At 48.0% G+C, this 11,003-nt stretch overlaps 1 protein-coding gene across 1 annotated transcript; it reads left to right on the plus strand.

The window, feature by feature from the left end:
* Positions 1-3,598: 3,598 nt before the first annotated feature.
* Positions 3,599-6,384, plus strand: LY89DRAFT_736690 (uncharacterized protein; the record flags this gene model as incomplete). Its single annotated transcript, XM_018220163.1, has 2 exons — positions 3,599-5,171; positions 5,219-6,384. 2 exons carry the CDS (start codon positions 3,599-3,601, stop codon positions 6,382-6,384), a joined length of 2,739 nt encoding a protein of 912 aa, XP_018068040.1.
* Between the last annotated feature and the right edge of the window lie 4,619 nt (positions 6,385-11,003).

Raw genomic sequence — 11,003 nt, forward strand, 5'->3', positions numbered from 1 at the left:
ATCCCTCCCGGAAAACCCAAAAAACCAAAATTTCCGCCTCACCCGCGCCCACCTACTGTATCCCCGGTTCGTGAAACATTCAAACGACTCCACCCGCCCCTCTCAATATCACGCCTCCCCTCACCATAAATGAGCAGCCAACAAACACCACGTGAGGAGCAGGGGAGGAAATATATTACTCTGCATGTGTATCGTCGTTTTTAATATTGGGGTAACATACAGTAATGAATGAAGTTCTTCCTTAGTACGAAGTAAGTGTACAGGAGTGCGGAAGGATTGCGCCGGTGGTTGAGTTCGCGCGATAATGATGGATGGATGGATGGCACTATTTTAGGGTGAGAGAGATCTGGGTACGCTACCGTTCGTTCCCGCGTGCGATTGCGATTTGTGGTGGTTACATCGGTCGTATCTTTGTGTAGTCAGCAGCAGCGGGCTTGCTTGATTCAAATCTGGAGACGAGAGAAGGGAGCCGAGACAAGACAAGACAAGATGAACGAACGAACGAACGAAGAAATGAAAGAAAGTTGAGACTCTAGAGTTGGGTATCAAACGAAGGGAAGGGAGGAAGGTCGGACGATGAAGGTTGATCGTCGGATCGGAGAATTATTGTATTGGGGAGTGGAGTGGAGTTTGAGGTGCGAGACGGACGGGCTGTTTTGTGGTGGGTTGTGGTTGTGGTTGTGGGTGGAGGCGGCGTGGTTCCCATGTGGTTGGGAGGCACTTGTGTTAATGCCTCTACTATAGTAATCACTACTCATATATCAATTCTCAACCCAACAGCGCAAACAAAACAAAAGAAAGAGAGGAACATTCATGTTTGTTCAAACACCTTGCTTGGAGCATTCCAACTTCGAACAGAATTTTTGGATTTGGATATTTTCACCATCCAAACCCCCCGAATCATTGGTCGGGCCCACGGTCTCGGATCCTGGTCTCGGCTGCAAGCGAACTCAAAGTGAAACACGGAATGACCTGAGAGACCCCAGACCGTGCGTGCGTGCGTGCGTGCGTGCGTGCGTGCGCCCACTGAATGAATAATCGTGTGCGGTGCGGTGCGGTGCGGTGCGGTGCTGTGCCGGACGAGAAGGATTGGAGGCATGATGACTGATTGCAACGTGGGACCTTTATCTTGGATGATGACGGTGATGATGGAGGAGGAGAGGAGGAGGAAAGGAGGAAGAGGAAGAGGATGTTATATCTATTTACACATTCCAGTCGGGGAGGGAGAAGGAAAGCCACCGACCACACTGCTGTTTCGACTCAGCTGGGAGCCATGTGGCTGGGGAGGCCTGAGTGGTGGGCGAAAAATAGGTCACAGCGGAGAAGGATCCGAGGGACAGTACTCACTACAGTCCTCACTAAAAGCAGCCGGGAGATTTGGGGGTGGGTTTTGAGGGGATATGACAGCCACTGGCGCTGCTTTAGTGAGGGACGAGAGACACTCTGGTAAAAGCTCCGATGATGGTTCAGATTTCGTCGTCGCCGGCATTTCAGCAGTGGAGGGACATCGTCTTACTGGTTGCCACCATTGAATCTTCTACTTCCACTCTTCTTCAGCACTGCGCTCACTGGCTACACACACCTCTGCAACCCCTGTGGCTGACTTTAGACCTGCCACGGACCAACTTCTCAGGTCTCTGAATCAACGACGATGGTGTGTTTCTGCTGCGTTGGTGTCCGGTCCAGCCCCACTGTGGTCATGGTGCAGGAGGCCCATGTTGCAGTTTACCACCAGGGTCAGGATCTGGTTCCAGTCCAGTTCCCGCTGCCCGACCCAAATCGAGTCCAGCTTGCGGGACCAGAAAGTGAGGCCAGTGAAGCCACTGAAGGTCTCCTTCTCCTTCTCTCCCTCATGGATGTTTGCATGTCCGTGAGAGGGTCGGGGTCCTCCCAGCAATACGAACCCTCCCCTTCCCATCCACCATCCGGGTGCAGGGCCTCAACAGGATTGATTGCCCTCCGTTGTTATTCGATGAACCGGATTTGCAGCGAACTTACTCACCGCTGCATGTCCAATCAATAGAGAGATCGGCTCATTTCCTGCTCCCTGGACTCTGCTCATCCTCTTGCTAGCAGCACTTGCACTGCCCGTGATCGATGATGATCAGATCTCGCAACGATTCTCTTTCAACGTCGACGCCGTTCTCTTCTCCCCCCGTCGCACATCCAGATCTTTTCTCTTCCCGTCACGACAACTCTTCGTCGTCTTTTCTTCGGTTTGCCCATTTGCGGACGACGTAGCAGGAGAGAAGAGACGAGAGTTCTGTTTGAAAGAGGCACCCGGATGTCCCCATTTTGATCTGATCGATCTTGCGCTTCACACTTGCTTGATCGTCCGAGAGCTCGACGCTCCCCAACTTCCTATCCCGTCCCATTAGACGGCCTTCTGAAACGACAACGACGAACGGCTTTCGTCCTCGATTCCATTCCAAGGTCGCTTGTTCACCTGGCACTTCCTCTTCCCTTTTCCCTCGGCGCAGCTTCGAGAGCTCTTTCCGTCTGCCATCCCGTACCAGACATTGCGTTCGTCCTCGCGACTCCCAGGACGCAGCGACGGACATTTAATTCCCACGTTTGACGACGTTGGACATTGGTACATCATCTGGTGTGTGGTTTGGTGGTACAGAGACAACCAGTGGTGGGGGGTTCCCGGAAACGGTGTGGTTTGCGCATGAGAGATTTCCGCAGGCTCTCGAAACACTAGATGTAACGACCCTTCTTTTTTTTCAGTCATCGCTGCAATGGGACTGTGAAGTATTCCAGGAGAACAGAGAGAAGGGGAAAGGGACACTCAATCGGATCAGCCTGCCGACCAAGCTCGCCTCAGGGTCTCCATCGAACGCAGCCCGTCCCAATTGACCATTCAGTGGGCAGTCCTGCTGTCTGGGTTTCGTACCTGGTGTACCTCGTTCGCCTCTTCTCTACGTACTCACTCACTCACGTTCTCCTGTCATGAGCGGGCCCTCAGATCTCGACCGACTTCTCTTTGTGTTCGCTGTGCTGTTCACTGCATTTGGATGAGAGGTTGTGCTTCGGTTGCTAATCGAGTTCTGGCAGGATTCAGAGTGTTGGGGGAGTACCATCACCAACTTCAGTCAACCGTCACCGCGGCCCGTTTCGATTCAGTATTGTGATCGCATCCTGCGATGCGACGTCGTCAAATCTTGATTCGATTCAACTCTTCAATATAGGCTCAATCTTTGTCTACTCTTTTCGGATCCTAGCGACCGACCACGCTCTTTAGCAGCTCCTATTCTGACATCGAAGTTCGACCACTTCCTGATCTCTCTCTCTTTTTTTTTTCTTGACAGATTCTTGTACCATTTTGGAACCAACCGGACCATCACACACAAATCCAACACCCATCTCACTTTACTGGCCGATATTTTCGTATCAGGAAGACTCAGGAGCCATTTCGTTTGAACGACTTACGGCTGTTCGCATATAGTAATCCCTTGTCAGACGGCTTCATGCATATGCAAACACGATAAAGCAAAGGATCCGAGTCATTGGTCACGAGGAGGGAACTTCTCGAAACCCCTTATCTTTCTTGGGGACTGGCGACCCCGATATTCAATTTTCAATTCACGTTGTTCCAATGAGTCAACAGCAATGGCCTGCGCCAACCAGGTCGCCTGGTGGAGGAGGTTCGGTGAGAAGAGCCAGAGAGATGGCCGAAGCCGGGCTCACACCACAGATGCCTTCACAAATACCACGCGCTCCGCCTCAGAGACCTTATGATCAATCGAGAGTGGCTCCCAATGCGCCAACACCTCGAATGCGACCTCCAATGCCCCCAGCGTTGGTCTCGACAAAAAGTGGTCAAGGCCCAATTGGGGTTGCGATATCACGACCAACCCAGGTTCCACAATGGCCGCTGGCGGCGACCATTGAAGGGGGACCAGATCCCCAGTATCAACCTCCTCCGGGTCGAGGTGTGCCACCACAACGACCGCCACGACCCAGCCACGTACCGTCTATGCTTGATGCTTCACGATTACAAGATCCTACGCCTTCCTTTCAGTACATACCACAACAAGGACAGAACAGAGGGTACGAGGAGGATGATGTTATCTCACCGATTGTTGCTTCTCCCATGACACAGTCATCCCGACCTTCGACGTTATCATCTGTTGGATCAATTCCCGATTTTCCTGTACCAATGCCGAATTCTGGTCCACCCCGAAGGAGTGCCAACCTCGGACCTCCGCCGTCATCACGACGTGGCGCATCATCATATTACTCGCAGGCTTCGTTTGTGTCACCAATCCCAGAAGAGAGTCCCCGAACGGTCCCTTCGCATCAATCTTATGCGTCGAGTGCTGCGATGCCAACGAGTTGGGGATCGGATTCGCCACGATATGATGAGGATGATTATGAGGACGAGGAGGTGTATGATGGAGACAGTCCAGACTTCAGGAGGGTGGAGAGAGGATTCGGTTCCCCAATCGAGGAGGGTCGTGAATCGAGGGAGTCGAATGGGGATGATAGTGACGATCGAGGATTAATACGAAGCGCGAGTTTTGGACGACGCGCAAAACCTTCGATGATAACGACCAGGAGTTCAGACAAAGTTGAGCCAGCGGTGCGACCGCAAGTAGTGCCTCAGCAAATGTCGAAACTAGAGAAGATGGGAGTTATCGCAGGTGTAGGAGGTCCGACAACAGGTCTTGTAGCTTCAAAGAATGGCGAGAATGGACAACGGGAGACGGTGTGGCCCATCATTGGAAATGTCAACTCACCGCTCGCCACGGGAACCGGTTTTATAGACAAGTCGTCTACGTCGTCGGAAGAGACCGTGCCAACGATTGCGAGAGCTGTAACGACAAACGAAGCTGCTCCTGCATATGTTGCTAACCGTTCGGATCCCAAGGCCGCCGAGATGCTTGGAGCTTATAATGCGGCGAGTGCACTGCAACCTGGACCATCGCCCACTCGAACACCTAGTCCTGGCTTCAGCAGATTGTCTGCGATTCGAAGACCGCCTCGTCTGGACATGGATGCTGTTCGTGATGCGGAGGCGAGAGGAAGTTTGACGAGTTTACCGGATCTGATCAGACGAGCAACGAGGTTAGCAGCAATGATGGATCGAGGGAAGAGGCCAGCGAGTCGAATGGCATTGAACGATTGGCCAAGTGACAATGACCTGGCCAAAGACAAGGAAATCGGCTGTAAGTATTGATATCCTCTCTCTTGATGTTGTCGCTAACTGTCAAAGTATCTGAGGACGAGAAGCACAAATCTGGTCTCTCGGGTATGCTGGCCGCTTTCCCACCACCCGGTGTCGCAACCCCCGTCCGAGGTGGAACTCCCGTTCGCCCAGTATCATCATGGCCCTCACCCTACGACCCATCAGCAGGCGTAGGCCAAGATTCAGGAAGATCGAAGAAGAAGCGTCGCTGCTGCGGCTTACCGTGCTGGGGATTTCTAATCGTGCTCCTAATCCTCCTAATAATCATCGCCGCAGCCGTGGTCGTCCCCCTCGAACTCCTCGTCTTCCATAAACCCAAATCGACGTCCGCCGCAACGGCTACGACCTCCGCTCTCCAGCAATGCGAAGCGAATACCGCGACGGCGTGCAAGAATGGCGGCACCTCAGTCATCGATGATGGGTCCTGCGCTTGTATTTGTACGAACGGCTTCACGGGCACCACTTGCACGACCGCCAATGCGACAGGCTGTACGACAACCTCGCTCTCCGGCTCGAATCTCACAAACGTCACACTAGGCGACGCCATAACACGCCTCATTTCCGACGCTCAATCTAATTTCTCCATCCCGTTGTCGGAAAGCACCATCATCGCACGTTTCAATAACGCAAATCTGACCTGCGCGTCGGAGAATGCGTTGGTGACGTTCCAGGGCTCGGCGATGAGGAGGAGAGGTGATACGACGAGTAGTGCGGCGTGGTCGATTGCTACTTCTGATGGGATTATCTACGATTCTTCGTCATCTTATTACCACCCTTCTTCTACCTCCTCACCTTCTTCCTCCTCTACCACCACCACATCTTCCTCCGCGTCGACAACGACCACGAACCCAACAGATGTGTTCAACATCACCACCACGGTCCTCGATTTCTCCAGAGTGGCGGTCCTGTATATCCTCCAGCAGGAACAACTCAACGCAGCGATAACCGCCCAATCAGCGCTCCAGAAATTCTTCGAGGTGCAAGCCTTTACTAATATGGCAGCTCGAAACATCAGTTTGGGGAACGGGAATGTGGTTGATTTGATTAGTCTTACGGTGAACGTGGGTAATGGGACCGTGGGCGGGATGGGGAATTCGAGCTCGAGCTCGAGTACAGGGAGTAAGAAGAGGTGGGAAGGGAGGGAGGAGGCGCAGTTACCGAGGCGGAGGATCGAGCTTTATGGGGGGTTGTAGGTGAGGGAGGGGATGGAGGGAGGGGATTTGTATATATTCTGGTTTGAGTTTTGGTGGTGGGGGATATACCTTGTGTCTTTTCTTTTGAGCGGTGGTGAGGAGAGGGAGGAAGGGAGGGAGGGGTAATTGATGGATTGATTGCTCTGTGAGCGTTTGAAAAGAGTGTTTTATACCTTTGTGCGGATTGGGTTGTTAGACACATTGTTATGTCCTGAGAGTTGGGAAGGAGGCGGAAGAAGGGGGAGATTTGTATCATAATCCTACCCTACCTTATTTCAAGAAGGGAAGGGGAGGAAAGCATTGCATGCATCATCGGCGCCGGAGGAGATAAGTCTAATGAATTGATTTACGGCTTTATTTTCCCTTTTAATCCCTATTTTTTTTTCTTTTGTTCTTTTTTTTTTCTACTTATTGTTTTTAATTAATTTTGTTATTGACCTCCGTTTTATTGCTAATTTTTGGTTTATTACCAATTTCTATTTCATTACTAACTTTCGTTTTTATTGCTAACTTCCGTTTTATTACTGACTTTCTTTTTATTACTAACTTTCGTTTTTATTGCTAACTTCCGTTTTATTACTGACTTTCTTTTTATTACTAATTTTTGTTTTATTACTAACTTCCGTTTTATTACCAATTTCTATTTTTATTACTAACCTCTATTTTCTCACTAACCTCCATCTTTTATCGCCAACCTCCGTCTCATTACCATCTTTTACAACTATAATAGCACAAACGGGAACTACCGATGTCTTGGACAATTTCTCCGGGAAAAAAAAAAGGGAAGAAAACAACAGAAAGCAGGGTACACAAATCTCCTTTCCACAATCCACACATTGGTAGTTCACCACGCATGCATTTCCTGTGCTTTGCTTGCTTGTTGTGTTGGTTGGACGAAGGATGGGCGGAGCGGGGGTTTTGTGTCTCCGGGGACGATGGAGTGGGGGGTTTGGTTGCTGGGTTTGCGGAAGAGGAGGAGTTGAGAGGAGGGGTGGATCTGGGGAGAGTGAGGGTGAATTTGATTTGAAGCTGAGATCTCTTTCTCTTTATCTAGGTAGGTGTGCCGTAGAGTCCTCGCGTAATTCACTCGGCTTCGAAAATTTTCGCGCGAGACATGGAAAGAAAAGGGGGGGCGGGGAGGATATAAACACCTCCAACAAATCTGGGATTGCTCGTTAATGCTGTGGGAAACTATTCACGACAATGCTGTCCGTTGAAGTGTTTGCGGGGGTTCCTTTGCTTTGTTGAAGCGGAGTTTGTGGAAAGCTTATGGTCAGATATGGATATGTTGATCGAGTGTCGTGGGGGTTTATGCTGGCTGGGGAAGGGAGGGTTTGTTGTCAAGGGTGGTGGCTGTTGTCAATTTTCCTTCATTCATTTTCAGTAAAGCTCAAACAAAGGGGAAAATCCATTTCTTGGTCATAAAGAAAAACTAAGGTCAGAGAAGGAACCGGTTGAAACGCTACATCCGCATGGTGCGCCGAAGTACGATGAGAAGAATGATGTCCAGTTCCCTTGGTTGCAAATAAGACAAGGTGCTCAGGTGGGTGTTTTTATACACCTTAAGGAAGTGAGGAGGGTGGGGTTGGACTGTTACAGGGAGCAGAGTGAATGGGTGAATAACTTTGATGTGGGAAGAGGGTTGAGTTGAGATTCACTTTTTGAAAAATGGAGCAAGTAGCGTCATGAGTCATTCCTGTTCAAATCAGACAGAGCTGGGTCCCAGATTGCTATAAATAAGCCCACCATACTCCTCTATCTCAGTAACATGCAGACCAAAGACTTACGGAGAATACATGTGGAGAGGTTCCGCTGCGGAAAAGCTAAATTTGAGGCTTTATTATATATCTCAGATTCGAGCTTAGAATGCCAGGTTTTCGAAATATATGTTTTGCGGCAAGGGTTCCGCTTTACGCTCAAGTTAGTCGTCTTGTTGTCATCTCGAGCTCTATTGTCAATTCCTCCGGCTTACCCAACCTACACAATCTTGTACTGCACAGAATACAAATGATTTGAAGAAAATCTTACCTTAATCCATAGCTAGAAGGAGCAGTTCGGCACACACCACTATCTCGGGGCCATTTTCCAGCGGGTCTTTATCATTGTAGAAATACAGGAGTGGGGAGAGTAGGGGTTTATGTACTTGTTTCCAGAGGTGTAAAACAGGTTTTCTCTTGGTTCTGAGATTTCAGGCAACCTTGAAAGAGTGAATAACACGCAATCTCAGTATCTGTTCTTTCAAAAAGGGGAGTGAACCAACTCACCGCCGAGGAGACCAATCAGAAGTCCCTAAGCTGTTTTTCAGAGCACTTTTCAGTGCGGCCGCTGCCTACTGAGCGACTCATAGCCGTCAAGGCCAATCGGAAGCACGCGCTTTTAGAAAAGTGGTACATATCAAAATACTGCTCAGGTCACGATCTAAATCATCACCAGAAGAGAAGCGCGACAAATCACCAAGAACACCTATGGGCAGAGAGGATGGATTCCAAAAGTGCAGTAGGGATCATAGCATTATTGCGTTGAGATCTTCATGAACGAAGAGAATGGTGGGATACAAAATCTTCTCCTTGTAGAGTCTGCTGTTTTGTTGTCGTTCTGATTTCAGTTGTCATTCGTTTTCCCTTATAGTATGCCATGTTTCCAGACAGTGTTACTTATTCCGTTGTTAGATCAACTATTGTTGCCGTTCATCAGAAAAGCACTGATACGTAATGTTATGGTTGGTCGACAACAAACAAGGATAACTCTAGGATCATGACCAGGCATAGATCCTACTTATGCATCAAAGGAAGGTAAGTCAACCGGCTCCAACAGCTGTTCTCCTGAAGTTATTTCCTCTTGCTGTTGCAATCGTTGTTCGCGTTCTTCTTGTGGAGTCTTGTCCTCTTTGATGGAAGCGTTATTTATAGACGCGAAACTAAGTCTGAACAGAACAAGTTTCTAGCGGAATGAACTCTTAGCAGCTAAATTCTAATCGAAAGACCAATTCACTGTTTCTCTCGACAAAAACGCAGCGGCTAGTTCCAGTCGAAAGACGCGATTCATCATTCTCTCTCCACAAAGACATATGTGACTTTTGTAGCCACATCTTTAATTCACACGTGTTGGAGAACTGTTAAAATTTTTTCATAAACACTCACTACTGCTGCTCATTAGGAGAACAAGCACAAGAGTCGAAAGAAAGTGTTACCAAAGTCCAAGATTATTGGATTCAGAAGTCAGTTGCGCCCGGACAATCACTATTCTAAGAACAAGTAAGTCTCTGCTATCTGCACATCTCGTACTATAAGATTATATTTATAGTTTAGTACTTTCTACTCATTAAGAGCTCTTTGATAGATCTATCTACACCTGCACACCTGTTCAAAACAAGGTTTGATCTAAATGTGCTGAAATTTGAACACTCCTTTTGTGATCTAGACGACCGTTGTCAACTTTTTGTTTTCTCTATAGAATGTTCTATAAGCTAAAAGCTTCAGCGTCCAATGGGAAAGATTACACTATGTTAGAACAAACAGAGCCCGGCCACGAGCTCAAGAAACAATACACACGTACCTTTGCACGATAATGCCAAGTTAAGTTTAGTTTTATTAATTCTGAGTTAGACTATTCGAATAAATAGCTTATATTTATAGTTCGCCTCAGCTACGAGCTAGATAACGTTTGCTTTGTTCACTTGGAAAGCAGGATATATCAATTGCGTCATGAGAATTCACTGCGCTTCCACACAAAGGCTATTAAATTTTAGAGTTTACAAATTCACTGTATTTCCACAACAAGGCTGCTACGCTTTCGAAATGCTAGACTTTCGAATTTGTGACTTCACTATGTTTCCACGCGTGGGTCGCTAGATTTTCGAGTTTACCATGCGCTAGACAGCGTTCGCTATGTTCACCTAAGGCGTAGCCTTACTTGTGTTATGAACATTCACTTCATTACCATACGCGGCCACTATTTCCACACCCGAGTAAGTGGACTTACAAATTCACAGTAAGTTTTCGAAGTATATAAGAAAGCCGGAAGCTTTCTCGAAATAACAATATTGAAAGGAGCTTTGAAGGACATTGCAGAAAAGACGAATGACGAGACCAGGGGGAATTAAGCTTACCTAGGTACGTCACACCGGTTGCAAAACATGTTTTGATTCAAATTAATTTTAGAAGCGGGAGGAAGTGTACAAGTTTCAGTCTAATTTGTTATCATTGTAATGTTTGTTGTCAATTATTTACTTAAAAAAAGCGGTCTCAAATCATAATGAATAATGTGATCCACATATGTGCCAAAACTTGGTAAACTATGGAAATTTTGAATTCATATTTCGTAGATCATAGTTGCCTTTGAAAGTCTCGCAGGCTCCACTTCGTTTCTCACGGATGATCTCAAATTGTGCTCCCATGTACGGATGAACAGTTGTTTGAATACAAAGAAAAGGACCAGATCGCGTTTTTATATGGTTACTTTGAAGAGTGGGTTTTTTACTCAGCCCTATGCTTATCAAGCACAGATTCAAGATTCACTTGCCAGTGGTTTGATTGCAGGAATGTGACTCTCATTTCAGAAATTCGTTTTCTTTCTTTCTCTGAGAGTATAAAAAGCCTTCCAATACAACCCATGGCGCT

The sequence above is a fragment of the Mollisia scopiformis genome, assembly GCF_001500285.1.
Source record: "Mollisia scopiformis unplaced genomic scaffold LY89scaffold_18, whole genome shotgun sequence".
Taxonomy (NCBI): domain Eukaryota; kingdom Fungi; phylum Ascomycota; class Leotiomycetes; order Helotiales; family Mollisiaceae; genus Mollisia; species Mollisia scopiformis.